Below are 25,404 nucleotides of genomic sequence, written 5' to 3'. Positions count from 1 at the left end.
CAACAACTTGACAACAGAAATCCATCAACTGACTGTTACGAACATATTTCTAACATGCCTCCTGTAAATGGAGTTAGCATATACAAAAACCTTTTCAATTCCTTTTTAAACAAACAATCTCAGGAAGACACATTAGCTACAAGCCTGGAGGTTAACAGCAAAACTTTGTTTCATACTATTTAAAAGAGTTATTACAGAAGACTGACATTAACAAAAGGAAAAGGAAGCGGTTTTCCAGCTCTTAGAGCTGCAAATTCAGCCAATTTATAAAAGCCAAGCAAGCCCTAGGAGTTGTGACTATATATATGCAAGGATGTGCATATATTAGATTAAGGATATTGAAAAATTCTAACCATTACAGAACTCCACCACCTCCTTTAAAGAAATAAAAAGCAGTAGTATGTGTAACTTGTCTTCCAAAACAAAAATATCTGTGAGTTCAACTAACAAGAGACATAAAATTTTATAAAATAATACTTTTACGGTGACACAAAAGGAAAGACTAAGAAAAAAAAAAAATCAGTAATGATACATAAGTTCAATGTTTAATTAATTTGATCAGGATTCCCTTTCAAATTACAAAGCCTGATTCTTGACGCACTTCCAACACTGGTTTTAATTAGAGTCGACTGACTGGGACTATGACCAATTCTGAAAATAAGCCATATTACAAGTGATTTGTTTCCACGTAAGAGTGAAAAACAATTTCTTGAAGTATTCATCAGTCCCAATCGTAGAGAGAAACTTTTCTTTTTCGTTTCTTCTAAAACAAATACTCAGCCCCTGCTAAGAAGCCTAAGAATGCACCAGTGACTGTTTCTTGAGTTAAGAAAGTGAACTTTTTTGGTATTGAACTGATATACGAACAAAGAGATTTCTACTATTACCTAGGAAGTCCAGAATTGCTGCTATTGGATATACTACCAAGATTGCACATGAACATGTTGCAGGTATACTCAACTCCAAAAGACAGGTTAAAATTGCATAATAAGAGTTAGACAAGCTCAGTCTTGATTCTAACTCCACATAGAAAAGCACTGAAAGGCCTTTTAAAAATAAAGACAACTGAATTAAGTAGGTCTATGTTCCCTCAGCATCATTACTCAGGTAGGAATAATCAAAGATGAACAGATAAAGATTAGTTAATAGTACAATTTGCAAGAAAATGAAAACCAGGATTTTTTTCCTTCATTCCCAGTCAATTTGACAAAACTATTAACAGTTCTCTTCACCCCTGCCAAAGCCGCCAGGAAGACTAGCAATAACAGGAATGGATAAAAAGTTAACTCTGAGAAGTCTGACATTCATATTACTTGCACCAGTGTTATTTCTAAAAGGAATGCCAACTTTTTACTTGAGTATTGTTTTTAAAAGCTTAAAAGGTACAACTACATGACCTTCAAACCTTCATTCACACAAACATCTGTACCATCCTACTGCTCTCAAGCAAAGCTTGTTACAGAATTACTTTAAACCAATAATCAATAGATTTAGTAGACTGCCTGATACTAAATTTAGTAATACAGAACTCCAGAGACAATTGTTCATTTTAATCTAACATGACTTTATCCAAGCTTAGCTGTACAAATCCACCAAGGGTATTTACTATTTAAGGTCATTACCAGTATGAAACAAATTTAAATGTAAAAGTCTGCTACATGACTCAATCACATGGTTGTTCTCATCCACAAGTCAGTTTATATAAAGGAGAAGTCCTATAATACTGACAAACAGAGGAGAAAACTTTGTTTAGGTTTCTGAATTCCTCCCCACAGCCACTAAGAAAATGGTAATAGAAGACTTCTGAAGTCCTGGAGAGATCAAAAACATGCATTCAAAAATGCTCTGATGTGGAAATTCTGAAAGCACAATTTTCACACAGAGCTTTCTTTTTTCTAATAATCATTTTCTTAACTAGAAGCCTTGTAAACTTTATACAAAGAAGTACATGCTTCCCCATGCTAACAAGGGAATAATAAGGAAAATCAAGTTAATAAGTATGTGAAAGAACATTATACATTTTCGTGTCCTGTTGCTTAGAAATCTGAACTGCAGAGATCACATATTAGTTACAGTTGTAAGCAACATCTGGAGGTCATCTGGTCTCACTCAAAGCAAGACTAACTTCAAAGTCAAAGCCATTTTTGGATCAGGTTACTCAGGATGATAGCCAGTCAGGTTTTGAGTATCTCCAAAGGATAGATAATTCCACAACCTCTCTGGGTAGCCTATTCCAATGTTTGACCACACCCTCAGTGCTAAGTTTTTCCTAATATCTAATCATAATTTCCCATATTGCATCTTGTGCCCATTCCCCCTTATCCTTTCACTGTGTGCCTCAAACAACAGCATGATGCCATCTTTTCCATAAGCTTCCAGTAGTCAGCTGAAGACAAACTTTAAGACAAGAATTATTATTTTTCAAATATCTTCAGATAATAATCTGAAGACAGATAAATTATTTTACATGGAAGCCTTTATTTAAATAAATAATGTTTAAATGTTTTAATCCCTCTTCAACAGGGAGCCTTCCACTATGCAAAACCTGGAGGATCTGCATGTGAGATCCTGATCTGTTCCATAAAACAGGCAAAAAAGCAGTTGTGAAAGAAAGCTGCATGCTGTTAGGTGTCTTCTAACTCATATCTCCAAACACACTACCCTAGTAGGAAGCATTTGAAATCCATCATCATCTCATTCTTCAAGGTTATTCCCAGTACATCACAGAAAGTACCTGAATGTTCAAAAAAGTAAGCTCAGTGCTATTAATTAGCACAACTTCTAGCTTCTCTATCATAGATCCACTCAGAAGCTAGAAGCAACACAAACAGGAAAAATAATCTTAGCTGGACAGAAGAGGTAGAGCGAGAGCAAGCAGATCCTGTCACATCCCAAAGAAGCTTAGACTCCAACGGTCCTTCCCAAACACTCTCTGCTGTAGAAGATGAAACCTAAAAACAATTAGAAGATGAAACCTAAAAACAATTAGAATCCTCTCCTCCCTTTTTTTAAGCCAATTCGTTCATATTAGTTACTTGTTTTATTAAGTCCAACAAGTAACAGAGAATTCACTGAAAATACTGTTATGCTAATTCTCCAATTTTCTAATTAAAAGTAATGTCACATTTCTGGAATATTCAATTAAATGTACAATTTAATGTTGACAGTAAAGATCGTATGAGACACACATATTTCAAAATAAACGATTTTATTTTAGCTTATTTTATGAACTTCTCCCCCACAAAAAGCATTCCAGAAAGAGTCAAATCATTTTCCTATGGAATTAATGTAATAAAAGTGAATACAAGTGTTTCAGCATAATTGCCTAGATTATGCAAGGATGAAGTTACTACAAAAAAAGCCCTATTATCATCAAGGGTTTTTGCTATTTTTTTCCTCATGTTTTTTGTTAAAGACCAAACACCTTCTAAGTAAAAAAAGAATGATTTGACAAATAATTCTTTCTTGCTTTCAGAATAAAACAGAATCAAATTTTCTAACAAAATCTGTATAAAGGAATAAAAAATAAATAAAATAAAAACCTATTTCACAGAACAGTTACATGTCTTATCTGGAGTCTACAGTTTCTCCACAATGCAGATTTTAGAATCTCTTAGAATTTCTGTTCCCTATCCTAGATTCTTCCTATTACTCCTAGTAATTAAGTGCATCCAACAATATGGTCTTTGTCTAAAATATTTGGACAGATAAGATTGAAACACGTAATCCAAAATCTTTATTTTATATGCACAGCACACGTTAAACAGTTCAGTAGGAAAGAATGTTTTCCTACTACACAATGAAAGCCAGCATCATACTATGCTGACTGGCAGAAGCAGTAAATACCAGAACTCTCCCCATACACAGAAGTGGGTTTCTTCTGCAGACTGAACTAACTGTGAGTTGGTAGTGGCAGTCATCAGAGAAAAATGTACTGAATATTTGTATTTGACACAATCAGCGACATTCGAGAAGGCATTATCAGTAATTACATTAGACATGCAGGTACTAACTGTAATAGGAAAAGCTTAGTGCCAGCTGACAGAGCTACAGAGGGATTCTGGCACTGCATGTGCCTTGCAGGTCTTTGTGGCCCACTGCCAGCACTGATATCTCTTGTCTGGGAAAGGAGCCAGCACTTGGTATCTGAGAGAGGTGGGGGGAACTAGCTGCCCTTGTAATGTGCAAAGCCAGCCCAGAGGTGGGCCCCACCACCTTTCTGAGCTAAAGGTTCTTCTGCAAGCCTGGCTCTCTCGCAGTGCTCAGGAAAAAAGGATACACAGAAGAGATCATTTCCAAAAGAGCTGTTTTTGTTGGAGGGGAGAAAACCTTGAAATTGGCAATTCAAGAAAAAGTTCCATTAAGATCAAAGGTTGGCCCTTTGTCGACTATAATAACGAAATCTGTATTGCAAGCCCTCCTCAAGGCTTTAATGAACTGTAAGAAACTGGGATTCCATATTCATAACACCGTACTTGTACAGCATTTCAAAAAAAACATTTGCAAGAAAAAAATGCTTCCACTTCATCAATAGGTCAAACATATTCTTGTTACAAATTTGATCACATACCTCTCTCCTACAACTATTGCACCTGTTTTTATAAGGACTAATAGAACCATCCCCATGAAATGCATCTATTTCCTGATGCTTGTAAGTTATAAAAATATTACAGAGAATCTTTCCTCAGGCAAGGGTTACCTTTTTTTTGGGGGGGGGGGGGAGGCAGGGGGGAGATATCAAACTTTTACTGTTTATTTATAACATAAGAAATAGACGGAAATCAAACTCAAAAAATCTCACACTTTAAAAGCTTTAATTATTATGAAACATTAGCTTTCAATGAATTGCAAACGGAGACAAAAGTCATCCATTCAGCAAGAGTTCTGACATCCATCAAATCATAGGTTTACCCAGTTTTTGGAACATTTGATTTTAAAAGGACTAAAAATGGAAAGATAAATGTTATAGAAAGCCATCAAGAAACAACAAGCTGTAGAATCCAGTGAGCTTCCCGTTTCTCCCACCACATTTCTGATATTTTAGCTTGAGTGACCTTGGGCCACCAACTTCATTATAAATGGTGCTGTCTCATTCAACTTCAGTTTTATGGCCTGATTAGTTGAACAACAATTTTACATATTTTTCAGACTATGAAACTCCAGTTATGTATTTTATGTAGCCGTTGGTCAGAACAGAAATACATAAAGTTCTCTCAGATAAAGAAGTCTGCAAACAACCAACGCATTAGGCCACATGTCAAACTTTTAAAAAGCCTTGCTTCCATCTTAGTCTATTTTACATTTAATATCTGTTTTACATCTTTATGCAGAAGGCAATTAGGTTGTTTGAATAGTGTTTGTTTTAAAAACACAAAAAAAATGTTTTAAGAATAAATGCTAAAATTAGCAGTTTCCCAAAATGGATTTTAAAGACTTTTGCAAAAGCAAAGTTATTGTCTGCTGCAGATGTTCTCATGAAGTAACTTGAACAAGTTTAAATGCTGAATCACGTTAGTTGTACTGTCTACCCACCAGTCAGAGTTGTCAGGCTTTGGCTGTTGGGGTGGGGGGTTGAATATTAGGTAATCCAGCCTAATTTGTCAGAAATCAGAAATTGTAGCAGTTCAGGTGTATTTACATTCAGTATTGTCTCCTAGCTCTAAAGGAAAAGCAGTTACATACTGAAAAATTATGCTCTGCTGCATCACTTCCTTCAAAGATACATATACAGATTCATACACAAATGTTCTACCTTAAATTGGCTGCATAAGAAGGGAAGTATAGCTAAAATGAATTGTATTATTCCCTACTCATGTATTCCATTACCCATGCAGAAGCCACTGAAATTACTGGTCTAGGCTTCCCATAGAGCAAAGGACTGATTGTAATATTATGTAAATCAAAGTCATTACAAAAGCTGTTTTCTCTGAGCAGATTTTCCTGATTTTAAAGTGGAATAGAATATCATATGCATTTCTTAATATTATACAATGCCTTCTTAAATGAAAATAAAATCAAACCAGGAATACTACCTTTAATATAATAAATGACTTGAGATATACACAAAAGCTGGACTTAGTTTCAATATGAATACTACTACTCAGTCCAAAAGACCACAAATTTGGATAACATCTTCTTTAGCAAAACACAAAACATCCTGTCACCAACCATTAATAAACTGAGGTATGCAGAAGGGTTCCTCAGCTGTTGAGACCATTCTTTAAATAAGAAAGGTCTCAAAAAACAGCAGTGGACACTTGCTAATATTAAGAGGATCTCTTTGTAGAATAATGAATAATTTCCCTTAAAGAAGAAGGTATCAAAACTACTAAAATCTTTTTTTTTTTTTTTTTTTTTTTTTTTTAAGGCTTATACAGTAGTTATTTAACCAGGAATAAGAATTTTGGGGGTGCACTCTCTTATGCTTATTTTTATACTCCGTTCTTGCTAGGCTACCATGAAAATTTTTCATAAAGTGAAAAAATAAGCAAAAATTATCTTGTCTCAAGTAATTTCTTGAGAGTTTCATTTGCCAGGAGTTTACAGTATGTCTTTCTAGTAATTTGTACGTAATTTAGCACGCAAGTAAAAAGTAATTTGCAAGTAGTCTGTTTTGTACATTTTCAGTAATTTTAAGTAGTCTGTTTTGCAGAATCAAAAACAACTTCCAAAAAAACTGTTCTGGAATTTAGAAATAACCCCCTGCCTCTAAAAATCAACAATATACTATTATGTCTACTTGTTATTATAAATTATAAAATATATTATAAATTACATCTACTTGTTTTGGGTGCCCTATTGAGTTTTATGTCCGTATTAACAGGTTGCCAACTTTTTCCTCCAAGCTGAAAATCTGTAAATACTTTTGATGGCATTTGTTAAGGATTAACTATAGTGATGAGCACCACAGAAGAGCTCAAGGGGAAAATTGTTCTTTCTATACAGAAGTGTGAATATTGCACAATGAACAGGACAAGAAGTCACGCGGAACTTGTCTGTGAACTGTGTAATGCAGAATTCCCATGGCAAAAAATTTATGATATTGTGTGACTGTAAATTTTCAATGTACATATGACAAAGGTGTAGCGATGCAACCCAATTCCAACATTCACTTAATCAGGATTGCATTAAGAATCATGTTAGGAAAACATCTTCAATTTTTTGATTTATAGAGAAGAGCTGGGAACAGCTAACTTATTTATTTCTTATTGATAAGGACAAAAGAATTATTTTGCACCAGCTGTTAGTGTAGCTAGTGCAAGTGAACACTTTGCTGATGCTAAGGAAAACTCAGACCATGTCTAATATATCTGACCAGCTATACTGTGTCTGAATAGACATGCTTTTGCTTACTGTCAGTTTAATTCCAATTGAGTAGCTGACAGACCTTTTCAATTCAGAGGTATCATTAAAGAGGATGGATGAAAGGCAGTCTGCAAGAATCATTAATAACCATCCTAAACTACTTTTGTATTGAGAAATAGTTACACATCTTTTTTTTTCCACTTTTTGATCACATAAAGGATACACCTTCATGAGGAACAGGTTTTCAAAATTCTTTTTTCTGTTAAACAGGGTTCTTTTCTGGGCCATTATGGGGTCTTTTAAAGGCTCAAACATTCATTCTGTAGTTTGAGAACCATGAGAAACCTGTTCTGTACTGCCTGTCTAAATTAGTACAGCTTATTACAGAACATAAAAATGTAAATACTAAGCACATTTTTTTAAATGTCAGCAGCTACAATAAGTTCTGTTACATTACTTCTGTTTATGTTCTCCTGTACAATTTGTTCTCTTGGAAGGATTTTACAGGAAGTATTCAAGAGCTTTAAATAGTGGCAATTTAGAAGCATCTAAAAGGTAGAATATTAATCTTGGCACCTGAAAAAAAAAAAACTTAAATTAGTGGTACATTCCACTACAAGTTGTAGCAAAAATTCTCTTAGTTCCCCAAAGTTTCCTCATAATACTGAAACAGTTTCTAGCTATTCACAATGCATTAAACTTCAATACACTTGTACAGCAAGTTTTCTACTTCAATATACAATATTAACTTCTAGACAGAAAAAAATGCAGGATTATTTATTACTTATTTTTATTAACTAAGATTAACTGAAAAGCACAGCTGCTTTTTTAAAGGAAAAATAAGGCTTTAAGCCATCAAGGAAGGTATCAGAGATAATAGGGTCACTTGAAATGTAAACACTACTTACACCTGCCACAGGATAGTGAGAGTACAGTAACTACTAAATCATCTTAACTCTTGAAAGCTGCTTCTTGGATTTATGCCACAGAAAACTAGTCTACTGAGACAGATATTCCTGACCCAGGATTGCTTCTGCAGCAAGACTTTTGTTATGTGTAAACGCCTTATCTTTACTACACTGGTAACTGGTCTACTTTAAGAATAACAGATTAAATCTCTTTTCCCTTAGGCTGGATCTTGTAAATACATCTAGAAATCAAGGTGAAAAACTAAGTACTCATTAAAAAAAAGGGGGGGGGGGGGACTGAAAGCCTGGCACTATCAAACCAAACAAAGCAGCTCAAGTTTTAGAAAGCTTTGCTCATATATGGTTAATAAAAATAAATAAATAATAATAATAAAAAAACTATTTGGGTTTTTCTTTCCTCCTCCTTTAAAACAGCATGAAATACTTCTGCCAATGTTATTCTCATCTTACCTCCACTCCTCCCTTACTTTATTATTATTCTCATTCATTGCAGCTAAAAGAGTTCTACAGCATCAAACCAGCCAACATTAGTTTGTACAGGCTTTAAATACGTCAGGTTAAATAACACCTGCCACTGCTGGCTCTCAAAGGTGCAAGTGGCTGCTTCACATCATACCTGACCTGAATGAACTGCTTGCTGCCTCTCCTTGAAAGTGAATTAACACACACTTCTGGAGAGGTTCCAAATTCCTAGAGCTCCTTTTCACGTCACAAGAGATGAGCTGGAAGAACAGACTGAAACAGTTTCAGATCTTTAAACTTAATGCTAAATAGATCTTCCTATGCCTACAAAAAAAACTTTCAGAAGTCAGTAAAGAAAAAATACTACTATCTGGAGTTTTCTAGTGATTGCAGCCAACAATTCCATTTTTCCCCTTGTGAGATTTTAATACAGGAATTAAAAACCAAAAAACCCACATATTTATTTCTATCCTCGTAGCTTATAATTAATGCTCTCCTGAAAGAGGAGCTCTAGAGTTCACATAAATTTATCATCTAAAACACCCTGAATTTAAATAAACTCTGTTGATGAAACTCGCAAAAGAAAATATGCATAGAAGTTATTAACTGTACTTACATACCTTTTTCTTTCATATAGGAGAGGGAAAACTTCTTATTCTCACTTTGGAACATTTTCCACTGACAAAAATCAAAATACACGCTGTTCCTCCTCTTCCCCACTCTACCATCCAAAAGACTGATTTTCTTACAAATAATTAAGGTACTACAAGAATATGTATTATCATTACCAAAAATAATTCCCACTTAAGTGTGAAAATGTGTGCCCGTCTGACGCTTCAGATACTAGAGAAGAATCCTACTGGAATACATTTTTCTTGTCAGATGTTTCTTACTAGTCATTTGTTTAACACCTGGATAGCCAGCCCTCTCTTGGGTTAGAGAATTCCACTTGGTGACTCCAGAGAGAGCCAGAGGTAGCCAAAGAAAGAGGCAAGGCTGCATGGCTAAGAGCAAGGTGAGTACAGTGAGATCTCATCTCCTCCTTTCAACAGCAGTTAGGTTGACTCAACTGCTCTTGAAACAAAAGGTTTGGTTATACCTTAATTTATTCTTTGGCCACCTAAGACAAGGCTATTTTCACATGCAGTAATACAAGTGAGTTTAAACTGTTTCAAGCAGTTTTAACTCCTGCTTTGTCAGCCAGTACCTTGTGTCATCACTGTGTTGTACTGGCTTAAGCATTCCTGTGACAGGGCTAAGAAAGAGACTGGGAAAGGGATCTGGCTGCACATTCCCATGTCATTCTTTGTGTTGAAGCATTGCAGCTGTTCATGCTGCCGCATGGTGAACTACTCCAGCCGAATGCCTGCTTCCTCTTAACCCTTTCCTCCCTGCAACACACACATGCTTTTCCTGGGTCCTCTTCCAGACAAAAGCAAGAGATGGAAACGAAGGAGGAAAGAGTTTAAACCTGCACTGAAGATTTAACTGCAGAAACAGACATGGCAGTGGTTTCAGTAGCTTAACTTTATCTAAATGGGCAGTGTTGCAACCTCCATCTCTTCTCTTCCCAACCTTATATTCCCACTTCCTGCCTCCTCTCAGTATTGGCCCACATCCATCTATGTGGCAAGTTGTTTCAGGGTGCTCAGCTGATGAGGTTTTGTTATTATTTTCCGTTGTCAGGAGTGTTTCATGTTCTGCTAGCTTAACACATTTAACCAGGCTTATCGTATGGTCAGACAAACAAAATTGTCAGTTCAAGACAGAAAGCAGGAACACACTGAAAGGAACAGAGCAAGAGTACGATGGCAGTAGCAACAGAAACTTTAAACCGAGTCACTTTAAACTTTCTAAATCACTTTCTAATCACTTTAAACTGTCTAAAGCGAAAGCAACCTGAAGTCACCTTTCCTCAGCTAGAAACAGCCTCTATAATGGCTCTCCACTATGCAGTAGCAGTAAGAGTCAATCCCTTCAGAAAGTACTACTAAATGTATTTACTGATAGTCTTCTAGCATTTTGCAAGTGTTAATTAAGCTTTAGAGCAGTCTATGTGAAAGGCAAATAAATAAGAATTTAACATTAGATCTCCTTATTTTTTCCCTCTGGCATCACTAAATACCATCCAGGAATTATCATGCCTGTCTACTTCCTTTTCAAGCTAGTAAGAAATTAAATCTTAGATCCGACATCTAATATTGCATTTTGCTATATGAAACTGACTCAACTCCATTTTTCTGCTGAGTGCAGGATTTTGAGTCAAATAATGAAGACTGACAGAATTTCATAATAATTTTAACTGATTGCATACTGAGGAATTTACAATTCACTATGGAACTAACAGCACTGTATCTGCTTACACTGTCAGTATTTAAAGTGCATTATTACAGCCACAAGGACACTCAACTTTCAGAAAAGAAAACAAATACCTTCTCCCCACTCCCCAGCCTCCACTCTCCCACTTTTGATTCTGCAGGACTTTACATCCCTCGTGCTGGGAAACAACTTAAATACCAAGAGCAATCAGTTTTTCAAAATTACAGCCTGACTGATAACCTCAAAAGTAAAGCTTTCCTTGGAGAGCTGTTTCATAAACAGTTTTTTGGGTTCTTTTTAAATAAATTTTTCTGTGACAGCTCTGAAAACCAATGAGTATGTATTAGCATGCTTAATGACCATAAAAAGCACAAGTCATCTGCAGTTCACTAGTTTTATTCCTAGAATTTCATGCTGGCCATAGAATTCTGATTCTTTTTAGTGACACAGGTTGCGCTTTATGGAAAACAAATCTCTTATCTTGAAGCAAAAAATGTATGATTTTGAACAAGCAAAAAAACCTCCAAACTTACTCTCTAGCTCTTCTTTTTCAAAGTTTGTGTTGATAGTAGAGCTGATTTTGCCCATATCCACAACAGCTTCTTCATCGTGACCCTGAAGAAACAAGACCACGAGTTTAAATTAAGAAAACTCAATTAAAACTAAATAGAACTCTGTTTTTTAACAATATAATTTGTAATAATCAATCTTTCTTTAAAAAGTTCTGCATTTACCAAACTTGAAATCTTAAATATTAAAATCCTGACACTGTTTGTCAAAGAGCTCTCCAACATAATAGAAGCTCAACTCAAACTGAGAAAGTAAATGTCACACCTATCCAGTTCCTCAAAACATTACCCTGTACTGATGGAAAATATCCTACTACTTGTAGAAAACAATGTGGTTAAAACTAGTAAGCTATATGTCATAACATTATAGAGCAAAGTATGTCCTTAATTACTTGTTTAGATTAAACAGGGAAGATAATTCTTAACTTTTTGAAGACCATGAACAAAAATAATTGCCAATATATTTTTGAGATGCTCCTAGAAGTTTAAAAATAGACTCAACTGTCCTGACTGAAGGCCAGAAGATAGACAAAATTCACTTTAAATTCTGGCTGGTATCACAATAAATAGAGAAGAGGGGAAAGAAAGGGGCACACAACACAAGTTGGACAGCTTGAAAAACTCACAAAGTAAAAACTGTCTACAGAAACCTAAAACCATTTAATTTAAGAATACCAGCAAACAGAATCTAAAATTGTTATAATGGAAAAACAGAGAGGAAATTCACCTGAACTCTAAATGTCATGGAATTTCCTTTTGCAAAGCTCTTGATTTCACCTTTTCAAGGATCATGATAATCATTTCAGGAGTAGAAAAAACATAAGAATGGAGAGTTCTAGAAAGGTGACGTAATTTTGCCACTACTGCCGCACTACTAAAGCGGAGATTTGCACACCTTAGAAAATAATCAAAACTCTTCAACACTCCAGACAATGACAAATGACAATTTCATGTGATTAAATCAACGTCATGTCTGATGGGCAAATCTGTAAAGTGTTATAAGGACCTATTACAACAAAATGGCAGAAGTTTAGGAACTATCATATTAATAAAATCTAATTGAGATAGGGAAAAGAAAAAAAAGTGAGAGGTGCTCCCTCCTTGTCTTCCTACACATCAGAACAGGATTCAAAAGCCTTCTACAATCCCATTTCAAAATGTAACTGGTATCTGTCATCTCTTTGATTACTGTTTCTGGAGGTAGGGGGAAATAATTGCGGGTGAGTCCTAGCTCTTATCTCTACTGAAGATGTATTTTCCAACACAAGTTGGGGGAAAAAAAAATTGTACATGCATAAACCCTACAGAAAAAAGAGGTCTAGAAGTAGCAGCATTAAAAGGCTTAAGTTTACAATCTATTGAGGAATCAAATAAACACAACAAAACACAAATTAAGTCAAGCATATCTATGTTCAAATTTATTCCAACTCCAATTTATCTCTGTGACACAAAGATAGAAAATTATAGGACACACCAGCTTACAGAGTCACAGGTACACGCAAAGCTAACACATTACCAAAGAAATCAGAAATAACTTACATAAGATAATTTGTAATGCTTCATTTAAGTGTCTCAATTTGAGAGGAAAAAAAAAAAAATCTACTATTTGGAAAAGTGCCGTCAAAACCTCCTCCACATCAACTTCTTGGTTATAGCCATACAGGCTGCTGAAATATCCTTTACCTACTCTCTCTCTCCTTTTTTTTTTTTTTAATAACTGAAAGTTTGCCAAACGCACAGTTTTACAGCAATAAAGGAAGACAAAGTTTTTCCGCAGATCATTATACACACTACTTTTTGTACCGGAAGAAAGTTACACACACACACACAGTAGAAAACTTGCATGTAAAACAAGATATTGTTTTCCCCCAGCAACATTTTAAAATTGTCTTTGCTGTATCACTTACTATGACATTAATATTTATCATCCTTTGCGTTTAGTAACAGAGGTTTACTTTGCCAATTTTGTACATACAGAAGCAGCTTCCAAAACCACATCACATGAAAGTAATGCCTTTTGAGATAAGATTACAGAAAGGCATGCATGCCCTTACAAACCATTCTATCATTATCTCAAAGTACACAACATATGCAAAGACTCTTCCAAGAATAAACCATTAGCAACCACAAATATCATACATGAAGAAAGCTTATAATTTCTGGCCTTTGCTTAGAAAAACACAAAGCACCATTCTTAATGTAACTGTTTGTGATGCTAATAGCAAATCCCACCAGAAGACACTTTTACCTTAGGTCAGGCAAAACCAAAATGTTCTAATAAGATATAAAACTAACTTCAAGCTACAGCATTTCCTTGCTAAAAATAGTCTGTAGGGCATAGGTTTCCAGTAATTATAGATCTACCACATCGGTTTGAGACATAAGGGTGAGAGAAAACTGTTTCAGCTGTTGAATCAAAACATGTTCTATTCTAGTTGATCTCTTTGTTTATATATGTAAAAAAGTTCATAAAGTAAAAGTGAGGTGGAATTGTTTGAAACTAGTCAACTTCCCTTTTCTAAGCACCTAAAGAGAATGGCATCATCTTAGCAAGCATTCCTCTGCAGTTTACCATAGATTTCATGTGAAGCTCTACTTACAGTAAACCCACAGATGCACAAAGACAGTTGATGAAGATGAGCCAAAGTAAAATTTAAGACTAATTTCTGTCAAACACATGTAACATCTCTTTTCAGTAAAAAGATGGAATAATCAAGAAAAAAAAAAAAAAAAAAAACAGAAAACTAATGGAAGCACTAACCAAGGTGCCCCAGAGAGATTAAATCCAGTGACAGCCTTCAGCTTTAGTTTGCTTTTTAAAAGAAGGTGGTCATTTATAAAAATAAATGAAAACATAAAACAAACAGAAAGATCCAGAGTACTTCAAATACTCTAAACAGATTGTATTAAAAATAAACTACGTATACTTTTTCCTACCACCAAACTCACGAATACCTGCAAAGGTGCCATAGAGGCAACCTTCCAGTAACCTTCGTATTAAGCCAGATGTGCCTTACATACATGTCTTCTCTGTTGGTCTTCCAACTTTCCCAAGGGATTTTAGAACTGAATGAAAATGAAAACCCTTTTTAACTGTTGCAGGCCAGACATTTGAATACTCCTTGCTTTAGTAGAATCCTGCCAGGATTCCTCTTACCACCTCTGATTTTCATGTCCTTTTCAGCCAAAGAGAAAAGAGTAATTCCCCTTTTACTGAAGTCAAACAAATATCCAAAAATTTCTCACACTCGACTCATGTTGTTATCAGTCATTATGACTGTTCAACAATACTGCTATTTATGGAAGGCTAGAATGCCTAATGGTGGCAAGAGTGCCTGCCTAGGCACATTTTCCATTTATCTGGAGAAAGTAAAGGGGGGGGGGGGGGAATCAAATACATGAGTGTACCATGTAGTGCATTGCTCACTACCTCTTTGTAGTAAAAGGAAAACACTTTTCGGGGGGGGGGGGGTGAAAGAAATTCAAAGCCATTTAGTATTTCTATCAAAACAGGATATCTAGGTGTCAGGCCAGGCACAGCAAAAGGATTGAATTTCTAAACAGTAGCTCAAACCAGTCCAAGACACTCTTCTCTAGAGAGGGGGCAACTCATTTAGGCAAACTATTAGAGATATGTCTACCACAGATTGCATGAGCTCCAATGACAGCGAATGTTTGGAATGCATGCCCAAATACAGGACTGTGACAAAGGATACTAATTTACAGGTTTGTGGTAGGATATTTACAATCGGAATATTTAACACCAAGAATAAAATGTTACGGGATCAGAATGGTTTGTTAGTTTTTACACTTAAAAAACAGACTCTCAAACAAATACCTTCTCAAACATTTAGTACAGTACACTTTTTGTATCTAAAGTATGAGCACTGCACGTTCCATAAAAGTAGTATGTTTTCAAATCAAGTCTAAATTGTGTGAAACATTATGGGAAAAAAAGGAAGTTTGCAGGGATTAGCTTGTCATCCTCCAACAGCATGTATTAGTTACTGTATGTTGGACTGGCACAAATACGACACACAGAAAATTAAATCTAAAGGAAACTTTCCACTGTTATCTGTACAATCTCTCTTACCATGCAACTCGCCTAACATTATGCAGTCACATACACGACAGACTTCAGATGGGCACAATGCCAAACTGCATTACTGAATAGCCACTTACAAGACATGCATCTTGCTAGCAACAAATTTTTAAGATACTTAAAATCTAATTCACTCAATTCTCTCATTTTGGTGATAGAGAGTGATCACACAAATGACTGATACTATTAACTTTTGAAACACAGAAGTAATACATTAGTTGTATTGAGAACCCATTGCAACTGTTTTCCAGATCTATTTATCCATATAAAAATAAAAGACTGGCATTATTTATATATACATAAATTATACACACATATAATTATACACACACAAATACATATGCACAAACTCACTTGCATCGTCACACAGCTACTGAAATTTATTGGTTCAGAATAATTAAGAACCAGTAGGGTAATTCATGACATATTTTCATATTACAATGGATCATTGTTACAGAAGCCTGAATTTCTGTTCTAGGCACACATAACACTCCACACAGACAGGAAATAATATGCATCTCCAATTCGCAGAATGCACATAAAGCCACTTTCTCTACACATTTTGTCTCCCAGAACTGCAAACTATGAATTACCAATATACTGGTCTTGTCTACCTCAAGGTATTTCCTAAACTATCTCCCAGTTTGATAGGGCTGTAAGTCCACAGTGATGGCAACCTTGAAAATAAATATGGTTAAGAACCCGGAGAAGTATTTTTGTTAGTGTCATCTGTGACTACTCTAAGCAGAGATTGATGATAATCATTCTACCTCTGGCAACCGCCAGCACTAGGGTCTCTGCTACAGTTCTCCTCACAGCAGCCCTCACAGAGCATTGACTAGCCCGAGGCAGAAGCGAGTAACACACCAAGGGCTTCTGACACGGGTCAGCTGCAGCAATGACTAAGAGCAGCACTTGGAAAGTCCTGAATACATTGTTTTACTTCTCCAAACTGATTCCGCTTTTAAGTCAGAGGTAAACTGCATCTATTGTGGAGAGGAGAGCAGCAATCAGAGATGGCTGCTTCCTTAAAAGACAAACAGGATGTGAAAAATCATTTCTTTCTTTATAGGGAAAAGCAAGGATATCATTCAGCCTATTAAACAGTCTGTAGCAGAACTGCACAAGTTATCCTATAAATGCATTTTAAATAAGTTATTTGGGCACAGTATCACCTACATGGCAGTATTGTTTCTTCCAAATTTGTCCCAAATAAAAGCATGCTGAGTGTAAATGGGGCCTGTTTCAATCTGTTGGCATACAATTTTTAGCTGGTCTTGCCCTTTAAACATACACAGATGAGAATAACATTAATAATAATTCCCAAACAGAACACTTTCCAGTTTTAAAATAAGAAACATATTATTGATGGATCCTCCTTGCTCCTATTTGCTACGATCTCACTCGCACAAGAACAACTGTTTTCCAGATTTTTTCCACCATCATAGTAGTAGCTATAGCCCAAGCACTACCGACTCAAATACTGCTCAAGTTGTTTTGGTCTGGGTTTTTTTGGTTTCCCTTTTTCCTGGGAATTTTACCTGTGGTTACACAATTGCTATATTACACAACTATCCTCACACATAAATGCTCCCTCCTAATCACAGTGATACTCAGAGCCTTACAGGAAAGTGTGACACAGATTTCAGTAAGACCATAGCTATAATGAAATAAGTTAGGAATGTTTCAAGAATTTTTTCTAGCTAACTAATCCTCTAATTAACTGCTCAGTTTATCCTCCCAAAAACTGAAGTTTGAACTATTTCCTTTCTAAAAGACTCTCTCACACACACACACACAAAAAAAAAAGAACTATACAAACTCTCACTTTGGACAAATATGGGGGTACTTCAGTAACTCTCCAGAATTTTTATTTACTTCTCTTTCTTCAAAACTGTGTGGAAGACTGTGAAGAAAGAAATGCATGTGTTACAAAAAATAACAATAATCTGCATAACTTTGGGGGAAAGCAGTTCTAAACAAGTTAATAGTTTAATACATTTTGCTTTCTGCATAGGAAAATATTTAATTTTTATAAATATTTTTTTTGTTTCAGTAGTTCCACAAGACACTAATCAGGTCCCTATCATGCTAAGAACTACAACCTACAAGATAAACCATGTCCCACAAATCACACATTAGTCTTTAGACAATGAACACAAAGTCATGTACAAATCAAAATGAAAACTGAAATAGGAAGAAAGAGGCAGGAAAAAAAGAAAGCATAAACAAACACTGTAGAAAGACTTCTCACAGTTTGTCTAAAAAAGAGGAAAAAAAAGTATAGAATGAACAGAAGATGAAGCGATGGCTTGATTAATACTGAGTTTAAGAGCAGTGACTAAAATGCAAGAATACATTCAACTAAAGTCAGAAACCTGTTTGAATTCAACACTCAGTGTTCTGTGAGCCAGAAAAGTCAACACTGTGGATAAAATTCGCAAGTACCATCTCCACCATATCAAGTTGCATATTTAACAATATAGCCATCATTTTATGAAGTTGCATTGTATCACTGCTTCACAGCACTAAATTTAATTCAAAAGATTCATAGCTCCATTCGGTTCAATTATTTCTAAAATTACAGCCCAAAAAGATCAGTTGCCCAACAGCCAAACAACTCTATATTTTAAAGGACAACACTCAGAGAAATATACAATATATAAAATGTACTCTTCAAAATTGAACAATCCTACAAATACAGCATGCAAAACAGTAGAATTCTATAGCTAATCACCTCAATGAAACTTAAAAAAGAAAAAAAATCAGAACAGAACATACTATTCCCTCTTACATTTAGAAAAACACACATTTTAAATTTTTGAGGCTTGAACAACTTTTTATTTAAGATGAAGCTGTCAATTTAGCTTACACTTAAGCAGAAATGTCGTGTGTGTGTTTGTCTGTCTGTCTGTCTGTCCTGGAATTAGGGATAGGGAAGGTGGAAAGGACAAAATGCTGTGCAAGTCTTACGCTTACAAGAGTTTGATAAAAGCAAAACATTAACAGAGAACCATCCATGACTTCCTAAAATGCTGGATTTCATTAACAGAAATCTAGTAACTACTTCAAGTTACATTTTGCCCCCCCATTCTCTCATAGCTGAATATGCAAAAAATAGATCTTTGCCTTGTCTTTTAAATGCTAAGAAAGCAGATTACCTTTGAGCCCTGAATCTGCTTTAACTAGTACTGACTTAAAAAACATACATATGTCAGTAGGGACTGCCTCAGAGAGTTCTGTGTCCAGAGTTGAAGGCAGCACCATACCAGAAATCAATCACTGTACTGCAGAGCCCCTAACAAACAAGATAATTGCAATTAGATGCATTTTAAAGTGTCTAACTGAAACTCTTACTTATTATGCTCATAAAAGGAATATAGTAAGTTTAGTGATCTTTTTATAGGTTTTTTTTTTTTTTTTTAAACAACACACTCCAAGGCTCTTTAAAGCCTTAAATTTTAGGAAAATTCCACCCCATAGATTTTAGTTTCCGTTGGACTCTAAAGTAGTTACTCCTGTTACACACTGCATTTGCAGTTAAATGTCAGAGACAAAGGCTACCCATTCAAGAACAAAACAATAGCTCATAATGCTATTAAAGTTCACTGCTTCATTGTATAAATCTCTATAAAGGGAGTTCTATAGCTATAACACTGAAGTCTGAAGAATAACATTATCTCCACAAATGGGTTTTGGGGGTTCTTTTCGGAAAAAGAAAGGGGGGGGGGAAAGAAAGAGGGGGGGGGAAGGAAGGGGGGGGAAGGAGGGGGGGGAAAGAAAGAGGGGGGGAAGGAAGGGGGGGAAAGAAAGAGGGGGGGGAAGGAAGGGGGGGGGAAGGAAGGGGGGGGGAAGGAAGGGGGGGGGAAGGAAGGGGGGGGGAAGGAAGGGGGGGGGAAGGAAGGGGGGGGAAGGAAGGGGGGGGAAGGAAGGGGGGGGAAGGAAGGGGGGGGAAGGAAGGGGGGGGAAGGAAGGGGGGGGAAGGAAGGGGGGGGAAGGAAGGGGGGGGAAGGAAGGGGGGGGAAGGAAGGGGGGGGAAGGAAGGGGGGGGAAGGAAGGGGGGGAAGGAAGGGGGGGAAGGAAGGGGGGGAAGGAAGGGGGGGAAGGAAGGGGGGGAAGGAAGGGGGGGAAGGAAGGGGGGGGGAAGGAAGGGGGGGGGAAGGAAGGGGGGGGGAAGGAAGGGGGGGGGAAGGAAGGGGGGGGGAAGGAAGGGGGGGGGAAGGAAGGGGGGGGGAAGGAAGGGGGGGGGAAGGAAGGGGGGGGGAAGGAAGGGGGGGGGAAGGAAGGGGGGGGGAAGGAAGGGGGGGGGAAGGAAGGGGGGGGAAGGAAGGGGGGGGAAGGAAGGGGGGGAAGGAAGGGGGGGAAGGAAGGGGGGGAAGGAAGGGGGGGAAGGAAGGGGGGGAAGGAAGGGGGGGAAGGAAGGGGGGGGAAGGAAGGGGGGGGGAAGGAAGGGGGGGGGAAGGAAGGGGGGGGGAAGGAAGGGGGGGGGAAGGAAGGGGGGGGGAAGGAAGGGGGGGGGAAGGAAGGGGGGGGGAAGGAAGGGGGGGGGAAGGAAGGGGGGGGGAAGGAAGGGGGGGGGAAGGAAGGGGGGGGGAAGGAAGGGGGGGGGAAGGAAGGGGGGGGGAAGGAAGGGGGGGGGGAAGGAAGGGGGGGGGGAAGGAAGGGGGGGGGGAAGGAAGGGGGGGGGAAGGAAGGGGGGGGGAAGGAGGGGGGGGGAAGGAGGGGGGGGAAGGAGGGGGGGGAAGGAGGGGGGGGAAGGAGGGGGGGGGAAGGAGGGGGGGGGAAGGAGGGGGGGGGAAGGAGGGGGGGGGAAGGAGGGGGGGGGAAGGAGGGGGGGGGAAGGAGGGGGGGGGAAGGAGGGGGGGGGAAGGAGGGGGGGGGAAGGAGGGGGGGGGAAGGAGGGGGGGGGAAGGAGGGGGGGGGAAGGAGGGGGGGGGAAGGAGGGGGGGGGAAGGAAGGGGGGGGGAAGGAAGGGGGGGGGAAGGAAGGGGGGGGGAAGGAAGGGGGGGGGAAGGAAGGGGGGGGGAAGGAAGGGGGGGGGAAGGAAGGGGGGGGGAAGGAAGGGGGGGGGAAGGAAGGGGGGGGGAAGGAAGGGGGGGGGAAGGAAGGGGGGGGGAAGGAAGGGGGGGGGAAGGAAGGGGGGGGGAAGGAAGGGGGGGGGAAGGAAGGGGGGGGGAAGGAAGGGGGGGGGAAGGAAGGGGGGGGGAAGGAAGGGGGGGGGAAGGAAGGGGGGGGGAAGGAAGGGGGGGGGAAGGAAGGGGGGGGGAAGGAAGGGGGGGGGAAGGAAGGGGGGGGAAGGAAGGGGGGGGAAGGAAGGGGGGGGAAGGAAGGGGGGGGAAGGAAGGGGGGGGAAGGAAGGGGGGGGAAGGAAGGGGGGGGAAGGAAGGGGGGGGAAGGAAGGGGGGGAAGGAAGGGGGGGGAAGGAAGGGGGGGGAAGGAAGGGGGGGGAAGGAAGGGGGGGGAAGGAAGGGGGGGGAAGGAAGGGGGGGGAAGGAAGGGGGGGGAAGGAAGGGGGGGGAAGGAAGGGGGGGGAAGGAAGGGGGGGGAAGGAAGGGGGGGGAAGGAAGGGGGGGGAAGGAAGGGGGGGGAAGGAAGGGGGGGGAAGGAAGGGGGGGGAAGGAAGGGGGGGGAAGGAAGGGGGGGGAAGGAAGGGGGGGGAAGGAAGGGGGGGGAAGGAAGGGGGGGGAAGGAAGGGGGGGGAAGGAAGGGGGGGGAAGGAAGGGGGGGGAAGGAAGGGGGGGGAAGGAAGGGGGGGGAAGGAAGGGGGGGGAAGGAAGGGGGGGGAAGGAAGGGGGGGGAAGGAAGGGGGGGGAAGGAAGGGGGGGGAAGGAAGGGGGGGGAAGGAAGGGGGGGGAAAGGAAGGGGGGGGAAAGGAAGGGGGGGGAAAGGAAGGGGGGGGAAAGGAAGGGGGGGGAAAGGAAGGGGGGGGAAAGGAAGGGGGGGGAAAGGAAGGGGGGGGAAAGGAAGGGGGGGGAAAGGAAGGGGGGGGAAAGGAAGGGGGGGGAAAGGAAGGGGGGGGAAAGGAAGGGGGGGGAAAGGAAGGGGGGGGAAAGGAAGGGGGGGGAAAGGAAGGGGGGGGAAAGGAAGGGGGGGGAAAGGAAGGGGGGGGAAAGGAAGGGGGGGAAAGGAAGGGGGGGAAAGGAAGGGGGGGGAAAGGAAGGGGGGGGAAAGGAAGGGGGGGGAAAGGAAGGGGGGGGAAAGGAAGGGGGGGGAAAGGAAGGGGGGGGAAAGGAAGGGGGGGGAAAGGAAGGGGGAGGAAATTAAACAGTTCCAGTTACACAGAAAATATCTCCTATATAACAGAAATCTCTACTTCAAGTATTACTTCTACCACCAGATCTTTCAGAGATTTCTTCCATAACTAACAAGCTCAACATATTCCACCACTCTGAGATGCAAGTTACTAAATATCACTTGTATCAAAACACATTCAAACCATTATTAAGTTATGCAGTTGCTATTTACATACAGGTTGTATTTTCTTCCCTGGGTGAGCTTCTTCCATGCTAATATGTAGAAATGGAGAACGTCCTTGTACAAGACACTGTAATGAATCTCCCAAGATACCAGCAACTGCGCATACACGACTGCTTTAGCTCACTCTGCTTTGCACAGACGTACTCCAGGAAATTGCTCCCCAGTCCCACAGCCAATCGCAGTCTCACAAGTCTCCCTCATCTCCCAAGCCACTGATTACAGCTACCACAGGGTCACACAAGAGCAGAATGGGCAATACAGCATGCCTTCAATTCCAGCTTAGAGAACTGAAACTGAGCTTGAGACTTATTTTCTGCATCAACAGCAGTTATGAACAGCTCCAATGGTATATTTTTGCTCAGATCCAAGACTTCATTAGCACTATGAAGTGAAAGCACATTTGTACCTCAGCTCCTAGAATGGAACAACCCACAAGTCAAAATATCTTCTAAGTGTGTTTATAGCCATATTACCAACCCTTCACTGAATATTCATTACAAAGGCAGTTTTTCTAACATAAGCCATATATTCTTCCTCGGCAAAATAAACCAGGGATTGCTAAAAAAAAATTATTCTTCTTTTTTCTTTTAAAGAAGTAAAAAAGCCATACTATTAGCAGTAATTACTTTCATGCCTCCTTCCAGATTAAGATGAAACTCTCACTTTCAGGTATGATATGAGTAGCTTCCAAGAGATTTTTTGCTTGCTTAAAACAACCTTAGGAAAACGTATCCTCCAGCCTACCATATCAAATTCAGAGCTTCATTTCACTCTTCCAGTCATCATTGCCATACTTAAACCTCCTTGTTTCATCATGTAACATGCAGGCTCTTAAGGGCATTATCAATAATTTAACTTTTATGGCATGACACCACCTTCCTTGCTCCTTTTTCTTTTTTCATTCATACTTCTTGGATGATGAGAAGAATTCTAGTATTGCTGGACTAGCACTCCCCTCCCAACCCAAAAAAGAACAAAACAACTTGGGCAAAACAAAATAACACACCGTTTATAAATTTGGGTCAAATACCACCAGACAAAGAAATACACTATGCAGTTCTAAAGATGATATTTATCACCTAGTAGCTCAGAAACCGGAAGACTTTCCTAAGAAAGAAAAGCCCACATTCAATTCCCATCACTGTCTTTCTCACTCCAGAAAATTATCAAACCAGACCAACAAGGGCGTTCTCCAATAGCGTCTCCAAGAGACTTTAAAAGTGGTTTGTTCCTATTTCTGCAAATAGGTGTTCACATTAAAATTAAGCTGTCATCTCTTCCTTCTAGTGAATCTTTTATCTTCCAAGCTACTGAAGCCCCTCTCTGTCGCTAAGTGTAAATGCCTGTAAACTAAACACTTCACGTAGGAAGAACAATTTAAACAAAAATACCAGGTATCCTAGCTCCTAGTTCTCTTTTTTCAATTCAACATCCTAAACCAAGCCTAATCTTTTCCTCATGTGGAGCACAGATTTATATAAAGTCCTTCAGCTACTCAGACGAATACTTAAACAGCTATGCTCAATGTATTCTAGGTTTGTTCTCCCAGATTTTAAAGCAGTCTTCCTTAGCATAAATACATATGAAAACGAAGTATTTCAATTCCTACACTATACAAAGAGTGCAAAGTTGGTTTGTTTGGGTCTTTTAGTTGGGGGGGGGGGGAAGGGCGCAGGGTGAAGGAGGCAGCTTGCTCTTTTGGAACAGGAGACAAAGATTTATGGATTTTTTTATATATTTTTTTTAAGTTTTGGAAAGAATACTTGCTTAGCTTGGAAAGTAAAAAAATCACTGAAGAGGTTTACTGAAATCTTACTGAGATCTAGTCTGTAGTCAAACAATTCCTAGATAACAGTCACTCAGTCTCGGGACAAAATAAAAAAAAAAAAAACACTCAAAAGCTTTACTTATTTTAAAGAATAGAAAATAAAGAACATGCATATAGAGAGAGCCAAGTTCAAAAGCCAACATTCTAAAAAAAAATAAATAAACAAGTCTTTTCAAATAGCATTGAGGGTTTGTTTGTTTTTTTTCCCCCAAGTCCCACAACAAAAACACTTTGTGTGATAAAAGTCTGCTCTTACCTAAGAGTAAATACCTGGGAAAAGCTTCACATTAGATAAGGAACAACGTACCAATTTAAAACTGCAACTGTCTCAACATGCTTAACTACAGAAGTCAGTGCTCTAAAACAAACTGTAGTCAAATATATTCAAAATCATCATGTCCTTGAACATGTTCTGTGGCAACACTGTGAGAACTCAGAGCAAAACAACTTATGTTGCAGCAAAATTTCAACCGTATGCTGTGATAATCCACAAAAATCTTTAAAAAATGCACGAGGGTGGGGTTTTTTTAATTAAAAAAGAAATAAGTTATCATAAAACATACATAAATCTTTCCTTCCTAATTTTCACTTTTAAACCCCTTCAAGTACCACTTATTTCAGCTTATTTCCAGCTATAAAAGCACTTTCTTAGAAAGTCAGATCCAGAAAAAGTTTTAGTTGCAGTAAACCTATCTCCAGACAGAAAATTATATTTATAAGCTCCTAGCTCTTTGCACAAACTTTAATCTTTTGAAAGTAATACATAGTCTTTAATCTCCTCACAAGCAGTATACAGACTTCCACTAAAAAAATGCCTCAAAATTAACTAAAGCAGGACTAATTCCAAACCCTTTGTTAACCATCTGGTAGAGTGCAGAAAACACTACAATGGATTAGAAGTGCAATTTTCATGCCACTTGTTATAACTACCTTCTGGAGCATTAAAATTAAATACACCCTATCACATCTTACAGAAACACTACTGTTAATACATCAGCAAACAGCACACTACTGCAACCACAGATTCCTATCCTCCAGATTTTGCTCTAAAAATGAAAGGGCGACTATTACCCCAGTCAGTGATCTGCTTTATTGCAGGGTCTGCAGAGTCTATAGAAGACAGAGCTGTGCTTGATCCAACTTTCTAAACTAGCAGGGCACAAGCACGTTTTTATTCAAAGTCAAGTAGCTTTACTAGGCAGGATTTACCACATTAGCTTAAGCACAGCACTTTCAGACTGAAACTGGTTGTCACCCAGCCAGCTCTAAGCACAAAGAAACTGAGTGGTGGTTTGCTTGCAAGAGGCCATACTGACATGCACGCATGTCTAGCCTTACAAATTGGTAGATCTGGTATGAGCTTTCTACTAATATTTTAAAATCCTGTGTTTGAGGGAGGGATGTAGAGTTGCA

At 39.2% G+C, this 25,404-nt stretch overlaps 1 protein-coding gene across 3 annotated transcripts in view; it reads right to left on the bottom strand.

The window, feature by feature from the left end:
* The window catches only part of SLC4A7 (solute carrier family 4 member 7), a 99,990-nt gene that overhangs the window by 51,047 nt on the left and 23,539 nt on the right, over nt 1-25,404 (bottom strand). For 2 of the 3 annotated variants that reach the window (XM_067291487.1, XM_067291489.1), the window contains exon 2: nt 11,549-11,630. In XM_067291487.1, the coding sequence (XP_067147588.1) occupies nt 11,549-11,630 (82 nt within the window). Of the gene's footprint in view, nt 1-11,548; nt 11,631-17,514; nt 17,593-22,155; nt 22,235-25,404 lie in introns of those variants that run through there. The other variant, XM_067291488.1, reaches the window with a different exon arrangement.

This window comes from Apteryx mantelli, chromosome 2 (genome assembly GCF_036417845.1).
Source record: "Apteryx mantelli isolate bAptMan1 chromosome 2, bAptMan1.hap1, whole genome shotgun sequence".
NCBI classification, from domain to species: Eukaryota; Metazoa; Chordata; class Aves; order Apterygiformes; family Apterygidae; genus Apteryx; species Apteryx mantelli.
Note: the sequence above shows the minus strand (reverse complement) of the source record. Positions and strands in the feature narration are given on the sequence as shown.